Source organism: Lontra canadensis, unplaced genomic scaffold (genome assembly GCF_010015895.1).
Source record: "Lontra canadensis isolate GAN:19392208 unplaced genomic scaffold, GSC_riverotter_1.0 scaffold49, whole genome shotgun sequence".
In the NCBI taxonomy this organism is placed as follows: Eukaryota; Metazoa; Chordata; class Mammalia; order Carnivora; family Mustelidae; genus Lontra; species Lontra canadensis.
The window spans coordinates 1,356,587-1,373,441 of NW_022631043.1; the positions used below are offsets into that span (position 1 = coordinate 1,356,587).

Consider the following 16,855-nt stretch of genomic DNA (forward strand, 5'->3'; position numbering starts at 1 on the left):
TCAGGGAGCAGTGGGAACTGGCGGACACAGATGACGGGAGGGTCACCTCGTTCCCCCACTTTGGACAGTAGTTTGGCAGCGCTCACTAATGTAGGGCGGGCGCGCTGGCCTCGTGGTGCCATTCCAGGCGCACACACAGCAGGGGTTGTGCATGTGCAAACGAGTGATGTGTAGTAGTCCCGGGGGGAGCTAGCCCCCCGCTCAGCAGCGGTAGAGCGGGCGGAGGATGGAGGTGCGCCCGCACGACATGATAGCCAAGCGCCATGGCCCAGCGTGGAAGCTTTCCATAATGTGCTTTTTAAAAAATGGCTAACCCCAAAGAGTACGTACTGTGCGATTTTCTTGTGAATTCAGAAACAAAAGGACATTTTGGAATGTCCACATTCTAATGTATACGTGTGTGTATTTCTCAGCCTAGCTCACCTGGACCACTGTGCTGAGTGCGGCTGCCTGCGTCTCCGGTGCGCTCACTTCCGGCCCCCGCCCTGCTCAACGGCATCATTTTTACAATAACGCCACTCGACAGTGCACTGTAAAACTTAGTTACGCGTGGTTTTATTGTAGTCTGTCTCCCCTGATAGAATGTAAACTCCATGTGGGCAAGAAAACGATCCTAGAGCCAGTGGCAGCTGGTTGACTTGGAGTAGTACCGGCAGCTTGAAACCAAACGGGGGTGCGGATGCACCGCCGAGATCAGCAGACGCCGCTGGTCTGGCTTCTCCCACTCACTCCCGCACACCCACGGACGGGATGTAGGATGTAGGGTTGTCGAATACTTACCAGGGCGTCCTGGGTCTGTCTGTCTTTGTACAGCCCTGAGGTCTTCATGGTGTCCGAACAGTGCCTGGCATATGGAGGTGCTCACCAGATTCTCAGACGAATTTTATTACTGAAGAAATTTTGAGGTGCAAATGGCAGAAACTTACACTAGCTAAAGTGAAAAAAGGGAATCTATCATTTTATGTAACTTGGAATGTATTTAACAAGTAAGTTATGGGTTGGTATCTGGAAGTAGGTCTCCAGAAAGTCAACTAAGAAAAGGAGGTACCCATAAATCCTAAAGGAACTGTAAGTACTGTCGAAAATAAATGAGAAGTCTAATAATTCTTGGATCTAGCCTTGCTTAAAATGACAAGAAATTAAAAATCAGCTTCTAGTCACGCCCCCGCCCAAGCCCCAAGCCCGTTGGTAGTCACGTCGTTGGTCTTTCTCCCCAGTCCGCGGCAACCAGCCCCGCATCTCTCAGACTCACAGACTTGCCTGGTGTGCCCGTGGCGTGTCAGTGGAGTCCTACGTCCCGTCCGTGGTCCTTCGTGGCCACGGCTCACTTCGGGTCCCTCTGTGCGGTAGAAGGTGTAGCACCCTTGCTTTTTACTGTGAGTGGCGTGCAGCCGCGAACCCCCGGCCCTTGCCCTGTGTGTTCAGCCCGTGGCTCTGGCCGCAGCTGTATGTGCGCAGAGCCTGGGGGCCCAGCCTCTGTCTTGTTCCCCAACTTGACAGATGCGTAGCAAAGGTGGAAGCAGCCACGGAAGCCCGGTCCGGGTTCCTGCTCTTGACCTTCTGGAGCTCTCACGGCCTCTCTCGTCCCCCTGCCCCAGCAGCTCTCTGGGGACTGTATTTCATGTGCTTTTCACCGCTTTCTCCTGCCCGCTGTTGTATCGTCTTGGATTCAGAAACCTCTCCTCTCCTTTTTTCATTTTAATGGTTAGAGATTAATTTCTTAAGCTAAAAGAAGGGGGAAGGAGGAATCTTGGAACAAGTCAGCCATTTACAAATGTCCTTTTGTGCCATTCGGGCCCCGGTGAGGTTCAATGTGGCTTGTGGACTTCAGGCGTTGCTGCTGTCAGTCTGGCCCTTTGGACTGGAGTAGGAAGGAAAGAACGTGTGATTTCTGCCACGTCATAGGACGTGGGAATGTCCATAATCACGCATTGATTTTGCTAACAGATTTTTAGGGCTTGTCTCCTTTATTTAAATTTAGACATATATAAGTCAAGGAGTTGGCTGGTCCAATGTAAAAAATTCATTGTAACTGTTTCAAGTAAGACAGATAAGGCTCTGACAGTTGAGTTACTGTGGTTCTGGTCCTTGAAAAAGAAGCGTTAAATACCTTTTTTGTCCTCACTTTAAAAATCGACTGATTGTATTTAACATGCTTTGGGCAGAAATGTTTCTAGTTTTACAAACCCCTTAGGTGATAAGGCCTGGGCGTGGGGAGCCTTGGAGTTGAGGTAGACGGAGCCGCTGGGAGAGAGTGAAATGTGGGGAGGAACCGGGATTTTGGTGAGGCATTGGTGGAGCCAGCAAAAACCTCAGTAATCAAGATAAGTAATAGCCCGATGCAGTGTTTTTTCTTTCTTTTTGCACATGAATGCAAAAAAAAAAATCCATGCTCAACAAGCTACCAAAATTTCAAATAGAGATAGGATCAGCGTCACTCATTTTTCCTTCAGCCTTATGTGCTAGTGTGTAGCGTGCCCCTTACTCTGTCTTTATGTCTACTTAGAGTTCTTGCTTTTATTTTCCTTATTTCTTAAGGTGAAAACATAGACAACTGATGTTTATACCGTTTGTTCGTAATTTTTTAAGCGTCTGTGAGTGGTCTGTGCCTATGCCAGGAAGCACATACGTGCCCGTATTTTTTCTTTACAATGAAATACCACAGTCTACATACTCTTCTATACCTTTTTTATTACTTAAAGTATATATCTTTGGGTGCCTGGTGGCTCAGTCAGTCAAGCGTCTGACTCTGGATTTTGGCTTGGGTCGTGATCTCAGGGTCGTGAGATCAAGCCCTATGTAGGGCTCTGATCTGGGCAAAGGGCCTGCGTGGGATTGTCTCTCTGCCCCCCCAGCTCCCAGCTTGCATGCACTCTCGCTCTCTCAAAAAAAAATCATATGTATATATCTTGAAAATTTTTGCATTTTAGGACTGGGAGTTACAGTTTTCTTTTCTACTATGTGGACTTTTTTCATTAAAGAGTATTTTCCAGTATCAATGAAAAATTTTCACCAAATACCTTTTTCCAAACTTTCTTTACTCATTTCTCTTCTACTGACACATAGGCTGTTCCTAGTTTTTCAGTTTTGTAAATAAACCCATGACTCATTTAAGCCTCAAGCTGCCATAAACCTTACAGGGATTCCTGGAGGTTTCTTACACAGTCTACTGGAAGCTGGATCTGTGGGAGCAGTGACTGACGGGCTTGTCTTCTGGTGGGCTCTGAACTCCGGAGGGGCCAGGACCGGGCCCCTGTTGTTTTCAGACCCCTGGTGTGAAATTCACCGCACCGACAGGGAAGATGCAGACGGCACGCTGGCTTACGGCCCTCTCAAAGCCCTTCACGCTCGTGATACTTGGTTCTCATTCCAACTGTTCTTAACTCTCTTTGACTGATGAGAAAACCAACAGAGGAGATTTTTTAAGTGCCCAGAGTCTTCTGTCTAGTATGTTGCCACGTGGGGATTCAGGGAGTACTTAGCGGTAGGCTGAGTGGACAACATTGGACTTTTCAGTTGAAGGTGATGGGAAGATGAGTCAGTTTGAGCTTGAACTCGATTTTACAAAGTCTGATCTTAACCCTGAGCCTCAGCTCCCTTTTTCTTGAAAATAGTGTTGTTAACCCTAAAAGTAAAATTGCCACTCATTCTACCAGCGAAAATGGGTTTATTCTGGGACAGCAAAGAATTGCAAACCCAGGCAAGCAAGCTAGGGTAGCTGTAGGCAGAACAAAGGAGGGGCTGCTCTTTCAGAGAGGAAAGGGGAGAGCTGGGAGGGAGGAGGAAACGTCCCTTCCTCCGGCTGGGTTAGTAAGGTAGTGACCACCTTCAGGGTGCCCCTCTCCGTGTTGGGCCCGTGGTGGGGGAGGAGTGGTCGAGGTGAGAGCTGCCCCTGCTGGCCTCCAGACTCCAGCCCTCACGATGTGTTGGTAGTTATCCCGGAGTTTATTAGAAGGTTAGCTTGTTTACGAAGCTTCGTGGAGCTCCCTTGTAGTGCTGGGCCGGTATCCCGTCCTCGCCTGGGGACCGGTGGTGGTGGTCTGCCTCTTGCCCTTTGGGCATGTTCCTGACATTTCAAGGCTTTTCCCCTCATCTACAAAAGTAGACATAATTATATCCGCCACATTTTGTAAAATAAAGGAGAGACACTCCCTTCTTTAAAAAACGTTTTTTTTGTGGTAAACAAAAAAACACGTAGCATCATTTATCATCTTAACCATTTTTAAGTACGGTTCGGTGGTCGGACGTATATTCACGTTGTTGGGAACCAGATGTCAGCACTGTTTGTCTTGCACATCTGAAGTTCTGTCCCCGTTGTTTTCTGAGGTGATAGCACCTTGGGTCACAGCATTTTACATTCCCACCCATGGTATGCAAGGGTTCCAGCTTCTCCATGTCCTGGCCAACACTTGCTATTTCCCATTTAAAAAAAAATAGTAATCATCCTGATAGGTGTGAGGTTAGTTTTAACTTTTTTTTTAAGATTTTTTTTTTTTTTTAATTTATTTGAGAGAGAGAGTAAGAGAGTGAGAGCATGAGAGGGGAGAAGGTCAGAGGGAGAAGCAGACTCCCCATGGAGCTGGGAGCCTGATGTGGGACTCGATCCCGGGACTCCAGGATCATGACCTGAGCTGAAGGCAGTGGCCTAACCACTGAGCCACCCAGGCACTCCAGTTTTAACATTTTTTAATGATAAAAAGTTTTAGGGAGAATTGGAAAAATGCCTCTAAATTTCTTGCTAAATGGGAAGAGTATCTGTTGATACCAGTGTGAGAAAACCAAAAGCATAGAGGAGGGCCTTTGACCAGAAAACTCACCACTGTGTATCTGTGTTCGAGAAGAGGGACCACCTCCTTCGGGGCTGTCCCTAGGATACGGCTGGGGGAGGACCGGACCCCGACGATGCTCCCGATCCTTCCTGAAAACGGGCAGTGTAGGTGGGAGACGGGACCCGCTCGCCAGCAGGGTCCCCTGCCACCCTCGGGCCTTCCTGTGTGGCTGTGTGGGTGTCCCCGCACACCCGACTGCCCGCGAGCCACCGAGGTGTTCTCTGCCGCAGTCCTAGCAGGGCACCCTGCTGTGTGCTCGGTCAGGCGCGTGGTCACACTGTGGGTGGACCGCGCTGACCGGGTCAAGTCAGCTGTGGCGACAAAGTGGCGCCGTGAGTCGGCTGTGTATGTGCAGGCCGCTAGAGCAGAAGCGGCACAGTTTATTTGGTGGTGGTAACACTCGGGTGAAGCGTGACTTGACCGTCTTTTAGTGTGTGTTACTTGGTCAGTGTAAGCCAGAAACACCCTCTGTTTTATGACACTCGCAGTTAGGTTGGCAGTTTGGTAAGTTTCTGCAGCTATTCTGTCGTCAGGCCTCTGCTAGTATATTTGAAAAACTCAGGCGGCATCTTCTTTGAGGTCTCAGGGGCCTTTTTTTCCTTTTTAATTTGGTGGCAAGTAACCTCCCAGCAGTGTCTAAACCTGGAATTTAGCTTTCATCTCCTCCGTGGCAAAACACACGCGAGGTGGCCGTTAGTGCCTGGGAACATACTCTAGTTGGGTATTGTCGAAACTGATAATGTGGTCGCAATTTTCTGCCTCTCCAGAGCTGCGGTTTCCCTTCTGTCTGACGTACCTTGCGTTGCTTCATTCGCTGCCGTGCTTGTTTCCTGGTGCTTGTGGTGCATCTCCCCGGTCCCAGCTACGTGTCCAGCGCGTCCCGGCGTGGCTTGATCTGCAGCTGGCGCAGGATTGCGGCCTGCGCAGGACTGTCACGGGAGCCGCCGAATTCGGCGACTGGGAGTGTCGTGTGGGGATGAGAGCGGCCTGTCAGTCTCATATTCCTGCTGTGACTCACTCATCCTTTGTGCGCCAGTGAGGCCTGTTTCCTGCTTCTCTGGAAGCCTTTGCAGCCTCCAGAGGTGGTGTCATTACAGGTGGTGGCGTGAGTTTGTGCCCTGACAGGTGTCCCCGTGCTGGTGCCAGCTCCGCCAGCGACCACTTAGCTGTGACATCAGACCTGTTGCTTCATTTCCCGTTTCCTCGGTGTGTCCGCGTGTCCCGTGTGGCTCGTGAACTTGCTGGTTGTTGGTGAATTCCTGCAGCGGGGGAGTGAGGGAGCGTGTCGCGGAGCCTGACTGCCCCAGTGTGACGTCCGCCCCGCCCCGCAGGAGGTCTGTGGCCTCAGACAGGTCACTCAGCGCTTGGCGCTTCTGTCCGTCATCTCTCACACGGGGTGGGGGGGTAGAGGCCCCCTCACGGAGCTGGTCATTAACACCCGAGTCCCTGTGCTTAAAGTGTTTAGGATGGGCCTTGGCGCAGCGTGAGCATACCTTGCCGCGGGATCCCCGTTGTGTCGGTAGCATTGTGTCTTCGTGGCTGTTCGTGCTACTGTTCCGCCACTTGACGACAGGCGCGGAGTCACTGCTCACGTTAGATATTGCTGTTGTCCTTGTACGGGTGACGGACTGAGGTTCAGGATGGTGAAATGAGTCTTTCCTTGTCTCACAGATAGAGCTGGGGTCCTTTGTGTCTTCCAGTGAAATTTAGTGCCTCCCTCAGCTTCCCCAGAGTTCCTTCTGCGTAAGAGAAGGGAGGTCATGTGGTAGTTGTTGGAAACTGCAAGGACAGCGAGGAAGACCGTCACCTTTTGGAGTATGTTATATATGTCTTCAGAACGTGGTTATATCCTTCCTTACGACTAAACTTCTTTAGTCCTTAACAAGTCTTAATTTTTGTTGATAGATTAAATCTTCAGTAAAGTTATTTCTGTCTTGCGGCGGAAATAGCGAGGCACCATGACAAAGAAGTGATAATTCCGTGAGTCTTACAGGATTAAGTTCAGGATGTGATACCCAGCTTTTGGAAGTGAGGGCGTGTTGTCGTGATCAGCAGCTCGTTGGAGCTTTCATAGTATAATGGTGTTGATTTTACTTGGATCTATAACTCTTGATCAATGCAAACATAGAAGAAAGGTAAATTTTGAATTCTGTATATATAATATGAATTACAGTTTTCTCTCACATTCCTCCCATTAGCTGACTTGAAAGCATTTACTGGGGCTTTACTCTTCCAAGAAGTACTGCCCTCAAGTCTTACTTAAAGCCAACAAATAAAACCGTGTAACTGCATGAGAAACGTGAGAGTCGGATAGGGCTTTGGTGACATTTATAAACAGCTTCTTTTTTCTTTTTTTTAAAGATTTTATTTATTTCTTTGAGAGAGAGAGAGCAAGCACGGGGTGGGGGGGCAGAGGGAGAAGAAGAAGCAGGATCCCTGCTGAGGAGTGAACCCCACACGGGGCTCGATTCCAGGACCCTGGGATCATGACCTGACCTGAGGGCAGAGGCTTAAAACCCACTGAGCCACCCAGGCGCCCCTCCCCCTTTTAAGATTTTATTTATTTGAGAGAGAGAGAGAAGCAACTTCTTTCTGAATAGTTCTTCCCAGGGACTTTCTCACCTAAGGCCGGTTTCTGTAGGGGCTGTGTTGGGCAGAACTGCACATATGCGGAGGGTCCTGGAGTTCTCTTCTCTGCTTCCTGATCTCGCTCATCACCTTGTTTGCTGGATTTCTGTCTCATCTCACCCAGTATCGTCATTTATGTTGTATGGAAATTTGCTGCGGAAGTTCTCCCGGGAGTAGCAGAACGCTGCAGTCGTGGGATGTGTTTCTGACGGGGGATGGGAGAGGTGGTCCACGTGGTTTCCTGGATTCTGTGTCAGTTTTTCTTTCACTTACTCACTCAGTGAGTACTCACGAAGCCCCTGAGCTGCAGGTAGAGCGGTCTCCCAGGTAGAGCGGTGCCCAGCGTCGAGGCAGGCCACGCCGTCACTGAGCTTCGTGCATGTCCTGACGCCAAGAACATCTAGATGCCTTGCTGTGGCCACGGCCTCTAAAAGAGAAGAGAGACTCCCCCTGCCATCTCCTTGTTACCTGGAGGTGACACATGTGCAGAGTGTGGCCTGTGCCTCTTACTGACCACTTTAGTAATCAGGCCCGGAAGGCCGTATGTGCAGAACACACCAGCTTCTTTCCTGCCATGGAGACCGGGGTGTAGTGGGGGCGTCAGACAACACACGTGTCAGTCGGTTACGTGGTATTGGAGCAGGTGTCAGTGCTGTGGGACGAAGCAGGGGGAGGGCATGGGACAGGCAGTCTAAAGGTGGGCACACACCTGGTGTGGGCAGAGGACGGCAGGGGGCTTGGTGTGTCGGAGCCCAGGAAACGGATGCCAGGCCGGGGTGAGATGGAGGGTGTAGGTCACGGCCTTGCGGACCCTGCTGAGTGTGTAGTAAGCCCCGCTGTGGGCAGAACTGGGAAGCACTGGTGAGTTTCAGCAGCGGAGTGAGATGGTGCGATGGGCGTTGCGAGGGGTTGGTGTGGCTGCTGGTGGGGAAGAGAGTGTAGGGCAGTGGCGGGACCCGTCGCTGCGGCCCGGTGGGCCACGACCACAGACAGCCTGGATGCCAGTGACATGGGGGCACGTATGTGGGCTGGATTTATTGTAAAGGCAAGGATATTGGGTTTTGCTGATGGATTGCTTTGAGGAGAGAGACAGGAGTCCAGAATGACTGCGGAGTGGGGTCTGAGCAAATCGTTCTTTCATGTAAATTTGATTGAAGAGTTTACCTTTCGGGTAGGACTTCCCAGAGTTGCTTTTTTTTTTTTTTTTTAAAGATTTTATTTATTTACTTGACAGAGATCACGAGTAGACAGAGGAGGGGGGGAAGCAGGCTCCCTGCTGAGCAGAGAGCCCGATGTGGGGCTTGATCCCAGGACCCTGAGATCATGACCTGAGCTGAAGGCAGAGGCCCAACCCACTGAGCCACCCAGGCGCCCCCCCAGAGTTGCTTTTAACTGTACTGATACGATAAAGAGTTTCTTAAAGAAGCTACAGAGCTTCTTAAGGAATGACGGCCTTTCCGTCCGCGTGTGGAGTCTCTTGTTGAGAGCGTGTCGCGGGACTGCCCCCGTTCTCCCTCACGGCACCGCTAGCCTTTCCTCCTCTCCCCGGGACGTCACTGGATCGGGGGTCTAAGAGCATAATCGGGCTTTCCCGTTGAGCGGGAAGAAAGCAGGAGTGATGCCGTCACCGAGGGACTTGTCCTTGTGTCGTGGCTCAGCCCTCTGGCTGCAGAAGCTCATCTTCGCTGCCCACGTGGTCGCGCTTGTGTCGGGAGCGACACGCACCGCTCTTCTCTGGGGGCGCCCGGCCACGTAGCAGCTTCCCCTTCGGGGCCGAGCCCCGTCCTCTTCTCCACTCTTCCAGGCCGCTGCTTCCGGCTGGGCTCTGCTTGGTGGCCTGGAGGGGTCTTTGCTCCTTGGATCTTGTCATCTTTCGTACCCTCAGGGCTTGGCACAGGAGGGGCTGCTGTTTGGACACGGAGATGGATGTAGATCAGCTTGGCAGGTGGGCGAAGAAGCCCCCCCACCCCCCGCCCCGGTCACTCTGCAGCCAGAGACTTGGCGTCTCTCCCTCACCTGCAGCGCTCCCACGTCTGTCCTCTCGTCCCCTTCTCTCCTGCTGTGGGGGCTCCCGCCTCCACCGCCACTCGCTGGCACCAGCCCCTCTCCCTGCTGTGCACGTGGCGCGGTGGCACTCCGTCGCTCTGGCTCAGGAGCCCGTTCCGGGTGTGTGCGCACATGAAGACCTCTGGCTTCTGGGGCGACGCATGGGCTTGGCGGAGCGGGTCTCTTCCTCACTGTCTGACTCCCTCTTTAACTCGCCTTTCAAAGCTGTAACGGCACTGATTTTGCTTAGAGGATGTGAAAATTGGGTGTGTAAAATACTGATGGCAACTAGTAAAGGTAGCTTCTATGTTGTAGCTCGAGTCCTAAGTTCCAAGAGAGACTTGGGGTTTGCTTGTGCTGTTGCTGTGTCTGTGGCCTGGTGGTTCAGGTTAAACCCCAGGCCGTTCTCAGGGGCCTGGGCCGGATAGCGGACTTGCTCATGGGGTGTGCTTGGACTCCTATGAGGAGAGCAGGCCTCCGTGTCCCGAGTGTCCTCGGCAATGGTGATCTGTCTGCTTGTTTCTTCTGGTTCTTTACTAGCTCACTCGCTTGTGTTTTTCTGGGGCCCCTCTGCTTCCCAGTGTTGCCTGGGGTCAGAGTTCACTCTGGTGAATGGTATGTTTTCACTGGGGGCATCTCAGTTATTTGAGCTCCGACTGCTCTTAGGAGGCTGAATGTAAGGCCTGGAGACAAAGCCGTCATGGAGAGCTGTGTGTCAGACCTGAAACTAGCCGTCCTGGGCGTCACTGGACACAGGCCTCTTGTTCCCCTAGCCTTTTTCAGCTCTTGTTTTCACAAGTTCGTGAATTCGTAAAGTCTTGGTCGTGTTCACAGTTAAGTAGAGGACTCGGTTTTTTCTTCGTTAATGGGATTTGCTACAAACAGGATTACCCACGTAATGGGAGAGCTGAACCATGTGTCTTGCGTGTGCATCGTGTGGCTCTGACAACAGGCGGTCTTACTGCCGGACTGTGTTGTGTTTAACGAGCTACATTTCAGAGACGCCCGAGACTGCCTCTCAGTTTGAGTGGGAAAAATGAGTATAAGTAGCTTTACATTTTTTGAAAAAAGTTACTAATACAGATTATTCAAGTTTTTTCTGCCCTCTTTTTTTAGGAATAGGAGTGTAGTACTCACTCATGTTCTGAAATGAAGGAATCAGGTATTTTGGATTCCTCGGTATTTTCTAAGCTAGTTTTAAAAGAATCTCATAACTTCAAATTCTTGTTTTTACATGTTTTCTAAGAACTTTTATAAATTTGCAAACTCACTTTGAAACTATCAATCTGAAAATATCTTTACTTTGGAAATATCTAGGTTCCTGTAGGCATAGTTTTTACAGATTTGTTTTTAATGTTGATCAAGATTTCCCCCCCCAGTATTATTCATTTTTCATCAAGGCTTTTATCATAAGTCTTAAGGTCAGAATTAAGCTGGTGAAAGGCCAAAGGTAAGACTTTGAAAACAGGAATTGTTGGAGGAGCCATCTACTGACGTGATCTGGGGCAGACCTGATTTGCCGCTTACTCAGTTTCAGAATCTCCTGTTGGGTTTGGGAGCAGAGGTCTGCCAGACGAGTGGAGCAGCCGGTGGGATTAGCATATTAATCAGCTGCTGGCTATTGGCCTTCCTTTTCTCCTCCTTCCCTCCCTCCCTCCCTCCCTCCTTCCCTGAATGAATCTAGGAACACAGGCCCATGGGGCACATTTCTAGCTGGTTTCATTCTGCTCAGGAGCTCAATCTCGCCAGGATGGTCTGTGTTTCAGATTGCGGAAGCACGAGAAGATTCTGTAACTGAGAGGCATTCTTCAAGCTGCTGGAAAATATTACAGAAGGAGCACCTCCCAAATTTTTCTTCAAGCTCTGAGAAAAGGAGCACACAGGGGAAACTTAGTGTGGCTGTGGATCGAAGCGAACACTGTGGGAGCGGTGAACGGGGACTTGGTGCACGGACGCCTGGTCTGACCTTGGGAGGCCTGAGTTTATGTGGCTGGAACTGGCGGGCCGAGCGGCCCTGAGACCAGCAGGTGCCGTCTGTATGGAGAAGAGCGGCTGTAGTCCATTTCCAATGTGTTGGGCTAAAGGTATACGTAACTTAAAAATCTCTTTGGTTTAAATTTTATTCACATTCATGCTTTTGTACTAAAAAGGTGGATAAGAGTTTTTCAGACTTTATTTCAAATAGATTTACAATTAAATTTAAGGAAAAATGGAAATTGATGTGGTATAGGTTTGCAGCTCTTGGCATAAAACCAACTAGGTAGCTTTTAGAAAAGTAAATAAAAGTACTTTCATGGAACTGCATTTTAAGTAAGTTATCTTTTCTGTGTCTCTTATAGTTTTATTTTGTGTGTTTTAATTAAGGCACCCATATCCGTTCTGTGATGTGGAAGTTTTTAAAGACTAAAGAGACTGATTTGAGCTTAAATAGGACTGGAGGGGGAAAAAACGGTGCGATTTTTCTTATTTCACTCAAAAATTGGTTTTCTTTACTCTCGGTAAAGATTGTGCATTTAATTTGAAACTCCATATTATTATAAGGTGGGTTTATCACTGAGGGTCAGTAATACTGTGAATAAGTATTTTCCAATTTAATGTTGTTAGGGTTTTTATTTGTATAAAAATATAAATAATAAAATATAGCATTTTCATTGTAACATTCAAGACAGTATTTGGGAAGCATGTTTAGAAGTTAAAAATGCCGTGTAATCCATGTATGAATAAGACCAAATATTTTATCTGCTTAAAATACTAGTGAATATTACCTCTGGGGGATGAAGCCCATAATAAAGAATTAAATATAAATTTTTAAGAGTATATTCAAGTATCCTGCTAACCTACTCAGGAAAGATTTTTTAAAAGGAAGAACCTGCACTGGGTAAAGACCCGCAGTATTGTAAGTGGACCCTCAGGCTGATTCAGTTTAGTGTTTAGCTTAAAAAAATTTTTTTTAAAAAGATTTTATTTATTCATTTGACAGAGATCACAAGGAGGCAGAGAGGCAGGCAGAGAGGGGGAGGAAGCAGGCTCCCCACTGAGCAGAGAGCCCGATGCAGGGCTCGATCCCAGGACCCTGAGATCATGACCTGAGCCGAAGGCAGAGGCTTAACCCACTGAGCCACTCAGGCGCCCCCAGCTTCAAACTCCAGGATGTGGAGTTGCTCGCGCCCGACCGTGGTTTCACTGTTGGATGCTTCTCGCTTCCGAAGTTGTCAGCGTCATCTAGTTACTCTCGTCTAGGCTTTTAAACAATTCTCCTTCCTTCCCTTCCTTCCTTCCTTCCTTTCTTCTTAGGTAATCTCTGCATCCAGCGTGGGGCTCAGACTCACAACCCCGAGATTAAGAAAGTTGCCGACCAAGCCAGCGCCCCTTTTAGACATTTCTAAAGCCTGAGGTGTTAGAACTCTTTCAGCAGGATGCTCTCTGAACAAAGCACCTGTCACTTGATCACCTGACTAAGCATAAATTAAAGATTTCGCTGAGTTAAGTTCACACCGTTGAGTTTTAAAGGATGTTGGGTATGGGAACTTGTAAAACCTGTAACTGAGGTGAGAGTGTGCAGACCGCAGAGTGTCACTGAGCGTGACCAGTAATGAGCACCCCGGGGCAGAGCGTTCTCTGCTGTGCTTGTGGAAGGTTTCGGTCTCTCCCGGACTTGCTGGGACCTGTATGCACAGTGCCACCTCCGTGGTGTGACAGCCCTCTGTCAGCACTGATCCTTGCCAATAAGGCTCTGATTCCACTAAGTCTAGCCGAGACTCAATATATGAATCGAGTTGCAGTGGGGTATTAAATAACGGACTGCTGGGTTTTTAAAGAAGTTCCGGGCGACTCTAGAAATATGGGCATCGGAGGACACGAGACTGAGGTGTTTTTGCTCGTCCCAAAGCAGCTGATGGAAGCAGCTTGTTTGCTGACTGGCAGAGCGAGTGAGTAGAGGCCTTTTTAACTGGGATGCCATTTTGATAGAGGTCAGGGTTAGGTAGCAGAGCAGAACCGCACGTGTGGAAGAGGGGAGGAGGTAGGGACAGCATCAGGCTTAGAATCATTGCGTTTGTAGGGCTGGAGCAGGCCATCCCCTCTGATAAGTGGTGTTGCTTCTGGATGTGCAAGAGGAGGTTTCTGACGACATAAGGAGCTTGTCACCCTGTCCCCCTCGCCTGGCTGAGTACACCTCCTCCCCCGGGGGCACACAGTGCCGCTTCTCAGCACACTTCTCTGTACCAGGCCAGGAAGGCAGGAAACCCTAGGTTCTCTTCTGGTCAGTTTTTGCTGTGTGATAAAGGCAAAGATGTTGGTGTATAGGAATTGGCTGAAATGGTTATTTTCAAGTTTAAAAGTTACCACTTTTCGATAAAGACAAAATGCTCAAGTCCAAAGACTGTACATCTCTCTTCAGTTAGATATTCGAAACCTCACATTTGATTTTATCAGTCACATTAACCTCAAAAACAGCGGTGTCCCAATTTAAGAAGACACAAAATACTTAGTAGAACAGGCTAAAAATAATGGAACAGAGCTATATTTGTATACTTTGAACTGAAACCTTCACGGTATCCTTAAGACAATCTGTGGCTGTCTCTGTGATACAGTTCATTGTACCTCTCTCATAGAGGAAAGCGCATTAGATCACTCCACAGAATACAGTGTTTTCACACACTTAATCCGACTTTGTTGTAACATGTGTTCAACTATATTGTGACTTCCTAGGCTTAGCAGTGGCTTTAATCCTGAACATCGAGGTAAAGGTAGATGTTGCGGTGCAGTGTTTGGTCGCAAGGTCAGCGAATGCAGAAAGCCCTGCTCGGAAGGTCCGTTGGTGACATTAGCATGTGCCGTGCCTGTTTCACTCTCAGATGCTGGGAGGCTGTGCTCATTAGGGGTAAGTGTGTGGTCAGGGTTTTTTCTGGATCTTTCAGTAGTGGATTGAGATTGAGCATACACTCACCGTTCACTTGTGTGCTGGGTCATGCTTTTTCTGCATCAGTATTTTTAACTCCCGCTCGCCCTGCCTCCATCTGGGTGGTTCTGTGCGTGGCCCGTCTTCACTTCTGTGCTCAGACTGTGGTGCTTATCGGCCTCCTGGCACCTACGTTTGTGTCTTTCCTAAACGTCCGATGCTCCCCGGCCAGGGGGCAGTCTCGTAACTGTTGCCCCTGAAATCTGTCCCTCCCCAAGTCCTTGTCTTAGTAAACGTGCCGGACCTCCGTGCTCTTATTCGCTCAGGCCACAGACCCGGGGTGCCTCTTGGACACTTTCTGCCTCATGGAATGAGCCCGTCTTCATGCCCTTACAGTTGTGTCTTCAGAACAGGTCTGCAGCTCTCGCCCTCCCGGCCACATCCACTCTGCACCGTGCGACCTTCGTCTCCGTCTGGGCCGTGGGAGTTGCTTCCTGTTGGAGCTCCCTGTTTCCTCCCTCTTTGTCCTTCACAAAGCTGCCCGAGTGCGTTTGCCAAAGCAAGAAGGCCGCGCCACTCTCCTTGCAGCCCCGCTGGCTTCTTACTGGATGAACTTGCAGGTCCTCAATGTGGCCTGCCAGGCCTCACCCGATGCGACTGCTCCCAGCGTCTCGGGCTTCGGGGCGGTGGCCTCTGGCTTGTCACCCGTGCGGCCTTCCTGACTCGGGAGCACCTCAGACTGCTGAGCTCTTCCCGGTCAGGCCGTCGTACCCGTGCTTGCCCCTTCCTTGCCTGCGTGGCCTGCTCCTCCTGGCCTCTCCGGTCTGAGCCTGACCGACCTCTCAGCCGTGTCAGCGAGGACCGCGTTCGCCCTGGTGTCCGCCCTGACGTTCTCCCCGAGCCTCGTCGCCTGGCCTTGCGCGGCACTTAGCTGGGACGGACCGCTCCACGTCGTTCTTGCCTGCTTTCCGTCTTCTCCGCTAAGAAGTAGACTCGACACGGTCAGGGACGGTCAGGGTTTCTCCTCCTTGACAGGGTATCGGCACAAATGAATATTACCTTAACGAATGAATGCATTATGGGCTTAGCTAATCCACATGCCTCAAGAACGGTTGGGTGAGAGCCGCAGATCAGTGGCCGAGTCTCTTCCTGTAGCCCAACACATGCCGCATCCCAGCTCTCTCAACAGATGGGCCTCGGTTGGGCTCCCGGGGCCTGATCGCTTCCCTGGGAGTGATCTCCTGGGCCTCTGCTGCTCCTCTGGGACTGTGGCCATCCGGTCTGACAGCTCGAGGTGCTAATTGACCTCATGGGGAGGATGTTCAAAATCCATCTCTCTGTGAGTGTGTGCATTTATTTTATAGTGTACGCATGTAAATAATCCAGATATCTATACCTTTACGGTGAGAGGTGTCAAAAGCTTTCCCGAAGAGTGACTGAGTTTTCTGAGTGCCCAGCACGAAGGAACATCTCGTGGGGCCCAGCACACAGTAGGCCCGCAGTAAGAATGGGTGCTGCACCGAGCTCCGGCCTGTCACCAGCTCGCCCCGGTGTCAGCCGTGTCACGGGAGGGACTGCATCCTCTCCACTGGCCGCCCCTCGGCTCCGCCTCCGTTACAGCCACAGCACTGCCCGAGGAGCCTCTCCAGGCCCCCTAAGGCTTCTGCGGCTCCTTCTGCTTGCAACAGCCGTTCTTTTTAAAGGCGGAACTTTCAGGATTCTGCCCTAGGGCATGGCCCTCTGTGTTTGTGTGTGTGTGTGTGTGCATCTGTTTGTCTGTCTGTCTCCCTCTCTCTCTCACCTGGACCACAGGGCTGGGCTGTGGCATCTTTGTGCAGCAGCTCTGCACACATGGGCGCAGCCGTAACTCACTCAACTTCTTTCTCCGTTTGTCTCACGCTCCTTAGGCCCGGTTCAGGTGTTACTGCTTTTCCAGTCCGTATGGTCTGACGCGTTATCAGCACTCAGTGATTGTTGAGTGAAAAAACCCCCCGAGTTGTTGAGATCTGGGGCATTTTTCTAAAGGAGGTGCTGATTCATGCCAGTGGGGAAGGGGGGAGGCCCTCCGTGCTGTCGGAGTTCTGGGGGCAAAGGCGCTGAGAAATGAGCTTGTTTGCGGAGCGTCCAGGGAAACCTGGGCTTTCCTGCTGAGGACAGCTGCAGCCTGCGTTCAGGTCTGCGGAGAGTGGTCAGCAGGGAACTCTCCGAGGGGTAAGCACGGGGCTCTTGTGAGCCATTCCCCTGCCCCTGAAGATCGTGCTCCCCACGTGTGGTCCCAGCCTTACTGTCTTATCCCGGCCCACTGACTTGGCAGTGTTCTCCGCTTCCCTGGGGGGCTCGCCCCCCACTTGGCTTTGCACACCTTGTCTGCCTGTGTTCCCGCTTTTGGTCACCAGTGCCTCTGTCTGGGGGCACCCTGGAAACCACCAAGCCACTCTAGCTTCGATTCCTC

At 50.5% G+C, this 16,855-nt stretch overlaps 1 protein-coding gene across 2 annotated transcripts in view; it reads left to right on the plus strand.

The window, feature by feature from the left end:
• PTK2 (protein tyrosine kinase 2) overlaps positions 1-16,855 on the plus strand; it is a 222,223-nt gene that overhangs the window by 20,167 nt on the left and 185,201 nt on the right. Inside the window, exon 2 of one of the 2 annotated variants that reach the window (XM_032873471.1) lies at positions 11,270-11,587. The exons of the other annotated variant lie outside the window; for it this stretch is intronic. Coding sequence (XP_032729362.1) covers positions 11,488-11,587 — 100 coding nt within the window. The 5' untranslated portion in view covers positions 11,270-11,487. The remainder of the gene's footprint in view (positions 1-11,269; positions 11,588-16,855) is intronic. 2 annotated transcript variants of the gene reach the window in all.